The following is a 14,992-nucleotide window of genomic DNA, read 5'->3' as shown; positions in this document are numbered from 1 at the left end:
GTTTCCTCTGAAATATGACATCTTCCCAAATGAGGAAAATTAAGTCTCATTGATGACTTGGAATTCCCAGGACACGGGGTCCTTTGGGGTAAGGATGTGGCATTTATCCCCTTTCTGTTGGTGCTAGGACTTTGCAAAGTGAAGACGTGAAGATTGATAGGGCTAGAGGAAGAAAGCATAAATTTTTGCCTTACAGCACTGTCATTTGAAAGGGGGAATACTGGGTTTGTATTTTCTTTGAGATTGTTTATGCATTTTATCTAAAGATTGTTCCGAATTAATTGTGTAGAGTTTTTGTGACAAGTACACAGGAAGCTCTTTTTTTATGCAGTATTAAAGCTACAAGGCTGTAAAGTCCAAGTCTCCACTTTTCCTGTCTTGCCACAGTGAGTCTTGAATTCTTCAAAATGAAGATTTTTCCTTGGCCATTCTCACCTGTTTGTGTGGTGAGAGAATGAGCTGCTTGGACAGACAGACGTGAGCTTGACCTTTTCAGGCTGTTGTGGCAATCGCATCCAGGTACTCTGAGTTAGATGTCAGATCAAGCTAGTAACACAGAAGATGGATGGGAGTAGCATCAATACAGTCCCCAGAATGGTGCCATAAAACATAGAACACCATTCAGTTCTCTTAAAAATTACTGTGGGTGTCTTTCCATCAGGGAAAATACAAACCATTGCATTCAAACTAGTGAAAATAATTAACTGCAGCTCATGCTGAGGCACTTCAATAGTAGCACGGGGTAGAGAATTTTGCTGTTGACTTTGCCAAGAAATCTCCCTGATCAACATGTTGATGTTCCAGACCATATGCTGAAGTCATTCAGTCTCCCATGAAGTGTGTAGGGAGTCTTCATCAGACATCACTTAGAGGGCACAGATTTCTACTCTGCATTGGAATATGTGAAGTTAGATAATGCCTCATGGAATTTTTTTCAACTCCTACCTCTACTCCTGGCTGTAGCTTTTACTGTTTAGTTAATGCAGGAAAGAAATGTTTCCCTAGTAACTTAAAAGAGATTTGTCTGTTATAAAAGCCCACAGGAATGCCAGATAAAAAGGTAATCCTAAGAAAAAGCACTCAAAATTGATTACTAGGTAACAAAGTCAACACAGGCATACATGTCAGTGACAGCTTATATTTGCTAATGCTGTATATATGAGCTGGTTAGTCAGAGCTGCTGAATCTGGCGTAATACATGAGTATATCAGTTTCAATAAACACTGAGACAGATTTTATCTCAGCTAACACCACATATTGCAAAATCACAAATGCATTTAACCAAGAGGATACATGACAATTCCTTAACAAAATATCATCTCTTTGACATCAGTTTCAAAGGACTAAGTTGACTTTGGCTGCATTCCTTCTGCCTGCTGTGTTATTGCAGCAGTGAATATCACTGCATTACAGCAGGACTGCAGAGAAAAATAATCTTCAAAAATATAACAAAAGAAAAGCATTGATCAGCAAGTCAAGACTGAAAATAAGTATCTTTCATTTACTTCTCCCGACTTATATATCTGTTTAGTCACTTTTCTAGATACTTCACAATCAACAAAGAGAACTTAAGGCAGTGTCAGAAATCATAGAAGAATTCAGTGGCAGAGAATACTGATTTTCAGGTATCGCAGTAACTAAACAATATTTCTACCCCTTAAAATAACTCAGTGAAAAAATAGCTAGGTCTCATACATTCACCCTAACTTTTTGGACAAATATTATTTCATTTCAACAGCACTGATACCAAGCATAAGAATTTTACCTCACAGACTTGGCAGTCTTAATTTTGTGACTCCTTAATACAATAATAAAAGTTTTATGAACTCAAATGACGCTATTAAGAGAGGAAAATTAGCCAAAGCCTCTCTGGACTTATTCTCAAGACCAGAATATTTAGTTCTTCTTTCCATAAACTCTGGTTATACATGAAAATGAAACATTAAAGTGCTGGTCCAGAGCCAAATTGCCCTAATACATAAAAGTTTAAACTACAAACCAAGTGCTGCTGGAAGACAAGAGCACTATCCATGTATGGGATCCATGTCATTGCTTCTGAAAGGCACTGAAGAATGATTATGCCCATAGTAATGGAACTGATCAGCTTGTCCTCCAGAAAAGCACACCAGTCATGCCTTTAGAACAATGTAATATCTTGACTAGCCAAAGAAGACAGTATTTGCTTTTCTAGCTATTGCCAACAACATGGGATAAAGAAAAACTACTGTGAAAGTATTAAAGAAAATTCCAGCAATATGACACTGGTTAGCTGTTGAACCTCCAGAGGTTCAGACCAGAGCACAGACCAGAGACTGCCCTGGGAACTCCAGTTTACATACTCCATGGCCTTGGCACATGAAGATGATCTCCATGTTGTTCTGTGAGATCTCTCCAGTGACTTTGATACAGTGTGCTACAGAAGAAAGTCTCCAAAGCATAGAGGCTTGTACATCTCATTTGTCTCCAATAAGACTTGGTGAGGGCAGTCAGTAACTAGTTCTTTCCTCCCACATGCTCTCAGAGCCTTTTCACCATTAACAGCAAAACAGAGAAACAGCATGTCCCCACATTCCAACAGTGTGATCATGATATTCAGAACTCTGTTGATTTTTCTTGATACCTTTCCACAAATAAAAACATATATATAATTTTTATAATGGCGCAGTGATAAGAACACCTGCTCATGGAAGCCATGATGCAAACCTTCCACAGCCAGAGGGTTACTTCAGGGTGAAGTGACAACAGTGTACTCAGTGGAGGACACTGGTAGGGACTAAAAGAACAGACATCACTACTGATGGGTCATTCTGAATATAAGCATAAAGATTAGGAAGTCAGAAGCACTGGATAACATCATCCCATGGCTTGACATGTTTATGAAGGAGTGTAGCATAGATATTGATCTTCAGAGAAACATATGCCTATTCTGTGAAGCTAAAGATTAGGTGTCAAAATGTTCTGCTCAGTAAAAATGATGCCAACCCAGGAAAGCAGAGCAGAAGCACTTCACATGCCTAAAAAATTTCAGTAGGGAGAACATGAGATGTTTCAGGACTCTCAGTCACACTGCAAGTAAACAAGGATTTTACAGGGATTGCTCACCTGGACCCACAGACCTAAATTCATCCCATGTGGCGTTTTTGGCACATAAACACTAGGTTGGTTTTTGGTTGGTTGTTTTATTGTGGTTCTTTTTATTCTGTGTGTTTCTTTCTGTCTTGTAACAATCCTGACAAACAATCTATTTGTCTGTGACCTCCACCCCAGATTACTATAACTCACTATGTGGTTGAAGCTAAACGTGTGGCTAAAAAACAGGCTCCAGATATGACTGCTCATCTTTTCCAGTGCTCATGTCATTACAGAATAACAGACCAGCTCCCAGGTAGTTTGTAAAACAGATCCAATAATGAACTGAGACATTTTAGCTTGTTCATCCCCATGATTTAATAGGTACCCTGTTTCACTGCATAGGGAGAGTTAAGAGCCTTAGAATTGCAAACTGGACAGCCCAAAAGGCTATGATATGATGTGCTGTGCACAGAGACATATTGGAAAACTCCTCCTCATGGTAGTTAGGAACATAGACTTCTAGAATTCCCACAGAACTGAGCAGAGCTAGTCCTTTTATTCTATAGTCTATGTTCTATATATGTATTTTATTGAACACAAAAATTGTGTTAGTAGTAAACCCACTTATTTTTATCTAATATGCTGTGGTTAGTATATTTAACCTAACCTGGCTGACAACTGAAGCCCTCACCACCCACCTTCAAGGAAAAGAACTCTGCAATCTGTTGCAGAGATGGTTTTCCTTGTGATCTTTCTGGTCTTAGGAATTTTTAATTCCATCCTAATCAATGGCACAACTTCATGCAGATCTACTTGAAAGTGTGTTCTTTTTCAGTTATGTATATAGAGGGGTGGTTAGATCCATTGATTAAGATGCCCCAAAAATGTGTATTTGAATCTCCCCAGGCTGAGCAGCAAGCTCAGTCTCATATCATTTGCCTACTCTGACATTCAGGCTAATATTTAAAAGGTGGTTTGCATCACAGCTGCTTTTTATTTTTTTCCAAGGGCTGACTTCATTTGCATTCTTGGAGAAACTAAATCTTGTTTATGGGGATTAAACCTGCTCACAGGGTCTTGGGTGGAAGAAAATTCATCAGGCCCTACATGAGAACTGCATGCTTCAGCTCAAAATGAGCCAATTCTATGCCTCCACAGAGAAAACTAAAAGGAAAATTTATTGTTAAATGGGAAGGTATTACAGTATTACAGTATTACAGTATTACCTTCAGGGGTAAACGGCACTTAAATTAGGGAGTATTTAGGATGTCAATTCTGGCACCAAGTTTAGGCTTAACTACTAATTATTAGTCTAAGTACAGCCTAAATACTGCTGCAGATTCCTCACTTCACTGGATTTTAATCCATTACAGAATTTTAAAATCTGTGAATGGTTCAAAACCTGGTTTTATTTAAGTTCATGTTTTGATATATGAGCCATAGTGTCTGCTAAATAACAAAGCCCCAGCTGAAACATGGGAAAAAGAGGACAGAGCTTTTTTTGTGGTGATCCAAACACGCATCCAGGGTAGGTCAAGCAAATCAAGATGCTCACAAAGTATCACTATCAGTAGAGCACAGAAAAAAATGATAAGTGGTTCCTTTTGTGTAAACTAGTGCAGCAGAATTCTGTTATCCTAAAAGGCTCATGACTGATGAGGGAGAATATCAATTCATAGCCTACAGAATGAAAAATCAAATTGTTTGATGAGACCTTGGATGAAATTTCACCCCTTCTACTACTATGAACCTGAATGATGTTGAAGACCTTGACAATTTGTTTGCTTCATATAATTAGGTTTTAATAATTTGACGAGAAAAGGCAACTACAACAAATTTAACATACATAACAAATAAGGAAATTTGCATTATATTTGAAGGATCTGGCAGACTGCCACTCACCACAATGTCTTGGAACAAACTAAAGTCATCTATAATTTCACAGATGTTAAACAAAACAAAACTAAAAAAAGTTCTGTTGCTAAAAAATTCTTATGGTGAATTCAGATTTGTCTTCATGTTCATAACACAAGTAACTTGACAAATGAAAAGTAAAGATTCAGATAAATAAAACACAATAGAATGGCCACACACAGCTTGGGATCTCATAAACTACTGCAAATATTTGTACTGTTCTGAAAGTCATCTTGATTAAAAATTAACTATGTATTCACTGTTGCTATCCAGTTTTCCTGAAAAGAACTAAAAATTCATTTTTTCCTCCTCTGTAGAAGAACCAAGCATGTGGTTCTCTACTACAGTCATTTATTTCTTACTTACAAATCAGACAATTCTTAACAAGACAGTACAGTATAATAATTCTTCCCATAATAAAAAAATTATATATTCTATTTTGCTTCTTTGCTGAAGTGGTTTTCTTATGTTTGCTTTCCTGATACAAATGTCCTTGGTCAAGGCAGATGAAAAATGTGATCAAGCTGCAAAAAAAAAAATCCATTTAATTGACAGTCCCAGTATTGAAGGAAGCTTGTGCAACCTTTGAGTTTGTTTTCTTGTTCAAAGCTGTGCAGATGAAATTTCCAGCTTCCATCACTGCATAAAGATTTACTCCCTAAAAAAGAGGTGAAAAATGTTAAGGATAATAAATGTACATGATGAAAATGCTTAGACTCTATGTTTTTTTGCTCCAGGGTCTAATTTTTGCAAACAATGGGCCTGATTCACGTTGTAGGTCAGTAACACTGATCATCAGAGTTAGAGTGATCTACAGAATAGTTACAGCAATTTACGAGTAGTTACAGCTTCCCATTGTTTGGAAGGTTCTACCACTTTGAGAGTGATTTCTTCTCTTAACAGCAGTGGACCAAATGCTGGAGTAATATTTTCCAAACTCAAAAGAATCTGGAATAAAAAACGGGAATTACAACTAGTAGAAGTTGGAAGAAAAACGTAGTGTCTACATATGTGCTGTACTTCTTTATCACCCAGTGCTAAGGAACTTGATGTATTTAAGTATCCCATCTGCAGCTCAGGAAAATGGAGGAAACACACTTGTATCGGCAACTGTGTTCAGGGAGAAACAGGTTCCTGTATTCTCTTAAGTAAACATAATCTCCTTCTTGAAGGAGAATTAATCCAAAATTACAGTTTACATTGCTATCACACCTGAGCAAAAATTTGCAGCTGCTTGATCTGCCCATACTAAAAAACATGTCCCTTGAGCAACCGCTTTTTAACTAACGTAAGGTACATATCAGTACTGCTTAACTGTGAAAATGAAATCAGATTACTGATTAAAGAGGCAAAAATACTTCATTATCAGTCTCCTGGATTACTTGGGTGTAGTAAAAGTTTTAGAGTTAGATCATATAAGTGGTAAAAATACTTGCTCCAAAGGCTGGAATTTAGGAGCCAGTAAAGTTCCTGTAGAAGGGATGCAAAAGGGGACTTTGAAATACCAATACACTGGGCAGTCTCACAAAATTGGGAGAAGGGTGTCACTCAACATTAAAGAGTACAAGGGGTATTGGAGCAGAAATACATTTTCACTTTCAGATTAATGTACTAAAGTTCAGACCAAGACCTGATTTAAATACTTAATCCTGTAATTGGTTCTAGCACTTATTTCCATGTTCTTCAGTAAACTTGGCCTTTTTCATTCTTGGAATTCGCTAAAAATGTTAATGAGAATAGAAATTACTTAACAGAAATGTAATCAAAAACATTTTTAATTTGAAAAAAATGCTTCAGAGTTTCCAATCAGCACCACGTAAAACATTTGGTCCTTACTTAGGTTTAGTTTGTAAAGCCCTATTGCACATAATGTAATATAAAAAAAATTTAATGCATCTGTACTTTTTAACAAGGCAGAAATGAGCAACATACTGCCATGGATATATATGGTAGTTAGATTACAGCAGATGTCAAAATAAACTCCTCAAACTATCCAATATTCATGTTTTCATCACTGTAACACTGCCTAATGTGCTATGTGTTGATAAGAAACATACGTTCACAGTTCACATTCATTAAATGGAGTAATGGAGTACATGCATCTCTTCTTTTTTTGCTTTCTTATGCAAGTGGTGTGAACCAAAGAGGATTACCAGGAGGGCACAATACTTGGCATTGATGAGCATGACTCACAGATGAGAACGGGACAAGAGTAGTGACAGGTGTTTGTGAGGGTGTTGAGCCAAAATAGCATGTCTTCAGATAGATACTCAGAATATACTATGTAGTAACCACTCCATATATCCACAATTACTCCTTGACACCAAGGCATGAAACCAGAAAACAGAAAGAAAAGTGCCTTCAATAGTATCTATGTACTCGGACAAGTGCCTTAAGTCAGACAGAAGGCAAAATCCTTTAATTCCCATGAACTTCAAAACATTCAGCCTGCCAAAGATTAATTTCATGGGTCACTTCTTGATTACATGTTCTGAAGAACAGTATAGAAGAAGAATCAGTTATTATTTTGATGTATCTGGTCAATCTGAACTCAATAATGTGTGGTTAAATACTATCCATCCTTTGCTTGACACTTCGAGTGACTTCAGTCAACAAACTGAAAGTTTTAGTGCGTAGCTGAGATGAACACGAGAAAGTGCTCCTTGCAAATGGACAGCATTAGCAATTAAAATTTCATTTTGTGCCATTACACAAAAAGGAATGTATTAATAGATTTGTGCAATAATGATTTTACAGAACTGGCAATGGTACCAAAAACAACCAACAGTACAAAGACCAAAGCTCATATATTAAAGTAATAACTTTGAGGCTCCAAGTCTCTCATCCGGTAAAACACACTTTATTTAATGGGCCAGAAAGGATTCAAGAAGCAAAGCTTTGTGTTTTTCTTTTGCATAATCCAAAATTTAACAAAACCACCAACAAAGACAACAAAACAAAAGGGCAGCTGAGTGTTTCATGGTGAGATTCTCTCCATGGGATTTGGTATCAACCTTTAGGACAAGCTAGATTCCTGCTTGGACACCAGACCATTAACAGATTAATCAATCTTATCAAGAAGCCTGGAACAAGGTATATTTCATATAATCAAACTTTTTATTTAATTGCTTCATTCCACTATGAGTCAGTTGGAAAGGCCAATGGGTATTTAGCCCAAGGAAAGACTACTGAAAGCCTAAGGTACACAGCAATGTAAAGTGAAATGCAAGATTTGTCCTACTTATTTCAAGGACCTGTGTTGTTTCAAAAGAATAAACATCATCATCATGAAGAAAAGCTATCCCAATGTGTATACAAACAATTCAAAATAGAGTCCACTTGTAAAATGGACACTTGTGATTAAACCTTTTCTAAAGAGGTGTCTGACATCTACTCAGAATTCCCTAAAAAGCAAATGAAAGCAGATAAACTCTTACAGTGAACTCTGTAAGGCACTGGATATGCTTTAACAGTGCTCAGGGAACATACAATTCAGAAACAAGTTTTATAATCCTTTTATGTCAAGGAACTCTATCAGCATGTATACCACACTGAACTGCAGCCTACAAACAACTGGTAAGCTCCTCAGTAAACTCAAATCTTCATATTTCAGACATCAGACATTTCAGTTTCTTTCTGCAGTAGTTTAAATGCAAACCACACACTCTGCAGTTTTGGCAGCTCTTTATGTGTTCTCCTTTGAACTTGACTCTCAGAGTTGTTAAAGTCACTGTAATGCTTTTGTTAGCACAAACACATTGTGTCACATTTCCAGAACAACAGTGTCCAACAGGAAGAACAAAGAGCACACATTCATTGGAGAAGGTAGTATTAATTGGTTCCCACAAAAACAGAATAATTAACTTGCTAACCATGCTGGAGATACTAAAAGTGTGCTCTTGAGGTGTGGATGCTCACTGGTAAGGTTCCCTAAAGTGCAGCTCAGTGCAGATAAGCTGCTCTACCCTCTACTCCAAGAACAGAGCTGGAAATAAAAATTACTGTGAAGCCTGCTAAGCAGTAACAGGTTTTATACAATTTTGAAATATATTAAGTGGATACCTGAGAAATAACAATGCCCTCTGCTTGGACTCCAAACACCACTTTTTTTTTTTCAACTTTGAAGCCAGAAAAATTTACAACAAATTAATAAGCACTATGAACCAAATCCAAAACTGTGACAAAAGCTGAGGTCCACTCAGTCTTTCCACTGTAGAGCTGATAAGCCTTCTGGAGCAATGTCTACAGTATGAATGTTTTGTGGCTACTGAGGCAGAGCAATAACTCAAAGCAGCTGCTACTAAGTTCTACTCTGCTACCATAGCTCCAGGTAGGGAGAGAGAGATTATTCAAATGATGTTAAATACGCAAACCAATTCTACCCTAAATTGCTAATGAAGACATCATTCGTGTTATGGGTCAAGCTATGTCAAAGCACTGAGTTTGCAAAATTTACAGTTGGCTCACAGTATTTTATTGTACAGCACAAGTAATTGGCAGGTATGTATTGTATGTTTTCTAGAAAAGTATTTTTGTTTTCCTTAAAGTCTAAAGTAGAAAGTAAAAATATCTTACTGTATTGATTCCCAGACCATTAAGCATGTATATCACATCCTCTGTGGCTACATTTCCAGTAGCACCTTTTGCATAGGGGCAACCACCAAGTCCTGAAACAGATGAATCCACTACAGAAACTCCCATCTGGAAAATAACAACACAAAAACAAAACATCAGCACAGAGTATTAATTATATTTATTGATAAATGGCAGGCTATATGGATTAGTTACATGCAAAAATGTGCACTTCTCCACAAATGGATGTGTCCCTTGCAGGAAGTTCCTTATAATGGAACAATTAGTCCTGACATCTTTATAAGGTAAGACTCTTCAAACACAGGATATGGAACAAAGAACTAACAGTCCATTACATATGATTTTGACAGATAATTGCTGCTTTAGAGTCAAACAGAGGTTTATGCTTTTTCTCTCTTTATCTTTCAACATGTTTCTAAGTAGCCTGCATCTATTCTTGTAAAGGCTTTCATTAAACCAAATCAATACAATCAATGGAAGTTCTCCTTAGATATAGGTTCTGAGCTTTACTTTGAATATTTTTAAGGGAATACTTGGTGCATGTTGTTATCCTTTCTCATTTTAACTAGTCTTAAATTAAGACTTGAAAAAACACTCAGCTGTCATAAATTCATAATTCTCTGATTTTTATTTTCTTACTGCTGCACCCAAGTGCCTTCTCTCTTCTGATCCTCTCAGCATATTCATGATAAAAAATAGTAAACCAGTTACCAACTCTGCCTAGCAGATAATACTACATTTCCTATGGGATAAAGCCTTCCCTGGAAGACAGATATGGGAGGGAAAAAAAACCTGAGCCTGTAATTTCCACTGATTTGAGTGAGTGCTTGCACCCTCTTCATTCTGTAATTAGATTTTAAAATAAAGCTGAAATTGGGAAGAGATCTTTTTCTGTTACAACATGTTAGGTATGTGAGCCAGGACACTGGGTCTCCCTTGTCAGACAAAGCTTTTCAGTCTTCCCCTTGAAGAAGATCAGATGCCTCTGGAGGCATTCAGGCTCTAGAGATAATCAGAAGCAGACAAGGGTATTAGGCAGAACAGTCATCAGCTCTTCAAAGACACCAGCTTCTTTCTGTCTTAAGTACACTCGAGGGTTCTCCCCATAGGGCTAATTTAGGCAGACATACACCAAAACTGTAGAAGGAGAAGTCAGGCAGACTGAATCAGAATGTAATAACAGCTCAAATTCAGGACAGGAGTTCCACTTTGACTTTGGGTCCAGAGAAATTCATATGTTAAACCACGCCTGTTACTTGCATTTGCAAGTCAGTAAGATCTGCTTTGAGGCCTGGCTGAAGAGAGAGCTGATTTCCCTTCTGAGGGACCTACCTACCCCTGCAAGCTAGTCCAGAACCCCGAGCTTCTCCTTCACAGCCATGCACACAACTAACTGGCAAGGTAGGCAAACAATATGTCCTGCATTTTGCACTTGCTAAGACCCCTATCCAAATATACCCATCAGTTGTTTTGGTTTTTTTTTTTAGTTCCAAAATAAACTTCCCTAATGTTTTGTTGTACTTGCTTCTATTTCTAACAATGTTTTCCGTAGTTTTATCATTGGCCTTACAGGCTCTTTAAAGTTCCAACGTTTCTGGAGGGCAATAATAAAAAGTAATCCAATGAAGTGCTGTTCCAGGTCCTTTTCTTGGACAGGGAATATTATCTTGAGCTAGGTAGCTGCTCAAAGCCTGTAATAAGGACCTCAAAGGAGTTGAGGTGTGTAACTGTGACAGGCAAGACGATATGGTTTAATACTGCTCACACAATGAGAGTCTCTAAGGAGGGATATTGTCCTTTAAAGTACACTAATCTGTGACTTATGGAGTGAATCACCAAAGTACGTTTCATATTTCAGTCACTTGTTACACACTTTGTGTAACCTACCAGTCAGAAAATGTGTTATATGACACATCTGTGTCTAATACACAAAGGATAAGCATTTATGATAGCTTTCAATTGGAAATTCTCTCTCTTTTTGCATTAGCTGCTAAGATTCATGCATTTATGCTGGAAGTCATTGCTACAAGCTCCACAGTGGCAACTTTCAGGCTTGCAAGTGTCCCCTGCAGAGACACACAGAAGGCCTCTAAGTGGAAAGATTTAGGGTATGGTGAGGTTCTGCGGAAAAGGGTATCTGACATGGATGTGCAGGTTGATACAAGCATGCATTCCACTACCATGCCTGCTCTTTCAGTTTAATTTTAAGACTTCAATTAGAAATTGCTGTTCCAGAGATGAGAAGGTAGAAGGTCTTCCCTGTGGTGACTCATGACAGGACCCGAGGGAATGGCCTGAAGTTGTGTCAGAGGAGGTTTAGGTTGGATTTTAGAAAAAGGTGTTGGGCACCGGAACAGGCTCCCCAGGGAAGTGGTCACAGCACCAAACCTGACAGAGTTCAAAAAGCATTTGGACGATATTCTCAAGACTCTTGAGGATGGTGCTGTGCAGGGCCAAGAGTTGGACTTGATGATCCTTGTGGGTCCCTTCCAACTCAGCATATTCTGTGATTCTGTGAAGGAAGTGTCTTTCATGGAGTTTTCCCCAAACCGTAAGGTTATGTCATAACTTCTAGAGCATTCTTCTTGATGTACTTATTTTCAATAACTTTTACATGGTGATAAAAGCTATAGGCAAATAATGTTATAAGGTACATCACAGCTGTTAAACTCCCAAGGAAGATGAGCAGACTCAGAAACAGCTTTAGTAGCATATAAAGAGTCACGTTCTAATCCCAGTGAATTATCTCATTAAATGCTTGTCCTTGTGCAAAAATCAGAAAAAATATCAAGTAAATTGTACTTGTTGAAAAACAGCCAAAAAAAGTTTGCCAGGTCAAAGCTGGGGAGAACCTCTCCCTCTGCAGTGTGTATTACTATCAGTAGCCTGCTCCAGTCAGTGACAGTAAGCAAAACAAAGAAACAATATCCTGCCAGCATTAGAAGGGCATGTTTTCTGAAAACATCATACATATAAAAATTTCTTGATATCCTTGTACAAACACTTGTGAAGCCACTGTAATTCTGCATTTGCAGTACAAGTCTTGTAACACTGGGGAACAAGTTGCTTACAATCATTTGTTTAAAGTGATTGTGAATACGTGGAGGAGTACAGGATACTACAGCAACTTGATGGTAACATGGAACACATATCTTTGTCTAACCACATCTTTGTATTCTCAGGCAGCCTTGTCTGCATTTGATTCAAACTACCTTCCCTGGAAGTTAGAGTAAGCTCAGTCAATTTAGCCTAATGTAGATGCAAGAGCATAAAAATCCTAATGCCTTCTGCTGTCTAAGTAGTGGGAATGGTAACTTCCACATGACTGGCAGTGATAATTGGTCTGTCTTTTAAACATTGACTATTATGGCTGAGCAGAAAAAGGAGAAAGTCTAGTTACAGCTTTACACTGGTAACGTCCTTGGTGTGGTGGCTTTCATCCCAGTACAGGACTCTTAAACCATTAATTCCCAGAAGCAGTGTATAAACATGAAGTCACTAAAATTGCATCTCCATTAGGATGGATTTGCTATTTTAACATTAGGCCAGTTGTAGACAAGGTCTTGATATGGTGTATATAATACAGCAGCTCTGACTGACCTTACAGATCTGGCAGTTCTTCAAATCAATGCTCTTAATACGCAATGAACAGGTGTCTCTGCTTTTAGGATAATGTCTTTAAAGTTCTCTTCACAATGCTTCTGATAAGATGTCCACTGCAACATACAACTATTTCAGCAGCAGGGTCAGCTGAACCTTGTGTGTTGTACAAATGTAATGTGTTTGCTGATTCATGTGCAGAATCACTGCAGTTCATCTTCAGTGTGGCCCCATTCAAAAAAGACCTTAAATAATCCATAGTCCAAGCTCCATTCTAACAGTGCTAAAAACAGATGTTGGAAAACATCCTTCAGCAGTGCTACTAACTAATTTGGAGGTTGATATTACAGCTGAGCCTGTCCAAGCACAGTCTGAAATAGCACCAAATAAATAAATTCTCTGCAAGTCTGAGCAGCTATGAAGCTTCTTTGCTTCTGCAGCCATTAAAAGCATAAGGGACTCTAAAAAAAAAAATCTAAAAATTGACTAAAAATGTAAAACAAGGTCTTTTCCTTCATTACATCTCCAGTATTTGTCAGGCTTTTACAGAAGATAACAAGTTTCGAGCTGTTTAGCAATCTGAGCTTGCAAAGTATTCACTGTCAATAGGAGATCTTTAAAAAGCTTACAGTCTCATTGTCACTTCCTGACAGGCACTAAATTGTGCTGACATTCATGAGAAGTTGCACTGCAGCTATTCCATAGGATATGTCCTAGATGAGCACTCACCCAGCTACTTATGTATGGACATGTGTGAGGGTGAACAATAGCCTGGCTTCCAGGACAACTACAGTGCTCCAATCTTTTTTGACACTTTGCAGCCTTTCGATAATCACTAAATTCCTGACAGTGGTTCCTGAACACCTTCCAAACTTTAGCTTTGGCTAGCTTTAGCTTACTCTCTAGAGAAGGTAGAGGACTTCTTGCTCCTGTCCCATGCTAACTTCCCAATTCCCCAATGAGAGAACAGGGAATTAAATTTATCACCTTTGTAAAACAGCCAATTTTAACAGGAAACCATTATTGCCAGTGAATAATAAATGCTTTATGTTTCTCAGTTTCCTTTACTGCCTCCCCATAACTTCTTGTTGGGACAGTCAGTCTCCTTCCTTACTGATCTTTAAACCTGGCTTTGTCTGGCAGAAGTTTAACTTTGTCCCTCTCTTAAAAATGGCAAAGTCAGCATCAGTAACCCCAGGAATGTATGAGGTATAAATCAGAAGCTATAAACCAGGTCTCTCATAAATTAGGCTTCTTCTAAACTATGAGATTTTGAAATCATAATATCAAGGATCCCAGGTATGCATTAAACAGGCAAAGATTTGTTGTGTGACACAGTCTAGGGGCTTGTGTACCAATGCCTTAAAGATAGGTGCATGTAGGTATGGCAAAGAATCACTGTATTAGTTCAGCATTTGTTCAAGGAAGGGAGAAGGGAGGGAGGAAGAAGTAAAAGGAGGACGCACACACGTCAGGTCAAAGGTTGTCCACACAAAAGGCAGCACAAGAGTAATGCTATTTAATCCTGAAGCCCGGTCAGTGCCTAACTGACACTCTTGGCGTGGTATGGTTCTGTCCTATCACTGTGCCTCTCTGGCATCAGTCTGCTACCCACCACCACTTGGCATGCCATCAGGGAAAACACCTTATCCTGTAGAGATAGAGGTAACCATAGAAATATAAATAACTATGCCAGCAATGCTTCATAAGGTTCAGTGACCACAAAGGCCCTTTCTTGATTTACATTATCAAGTTGTCTAAAAATCAAAGCTTGCCATTCCTCTGTTTTTCAATAAAACAAATGTATGTAAGT

The 14,992-nt window shown here is 38.1% G+C and overlaps 1 protein-coding gene across 4 annotated transcripts in view; it reads right to left on the bottom strand.

The window, feature by feature from the left end:
* Positions 1-4,926: 4,926 nt before the first annotated feature.
* HMGCLL1 (3-hydroxymethyl-3-methylglutaryl-CoA lyase like 1) overlaps positions 4,927-14,992 on the bottom strand; it is a 72,223-nt gene continuing 62,157 nt past the window's right edge. For 2 of the 4 annotated variants that reach the window (XM_032683898.1, XM_032683901.1), the window contains exons 8-9: positions 9,562-9,687; positions 4,927-5,644 (exon numbers count right to left, since the gene is read on the bottom strand). In XM_032683898.1, the coding sequence (XP_032539789.1) occupies positions 5,531-5,644; positions 9,562-9,687 (240 nt within the window). In that variant the 3' untranslated portion in view covers positions 4,927-5,530. Of the gene's footprint in view, positions 5,645-9,561; positions 9,688-14,992 lie in introns of those variants that run through there. The other 2 variants (XM_032683899.1, XM_032683900.1) reach the window with 2 other exon arrangements.

Source organism: Chiroxiphia lanceolata, chromosome 3 (genome assembly GCF_009829145.1).
Source record: "Chiroxiphia lanceolata isolate bChiLan1 chromosome 3, bChiLan1.pri, whole genome shotgun sequence".
NCBI classification, from domain to species: Eukaryota; Metazoa; Chordata; class Aves; order Passeriformes; family Pipridae; genus Chiroxiphia; species Chiroxiphia lanceolata.
This window is presented reverse-complemented; position numbering and strand designations above follow the sequence as displayed.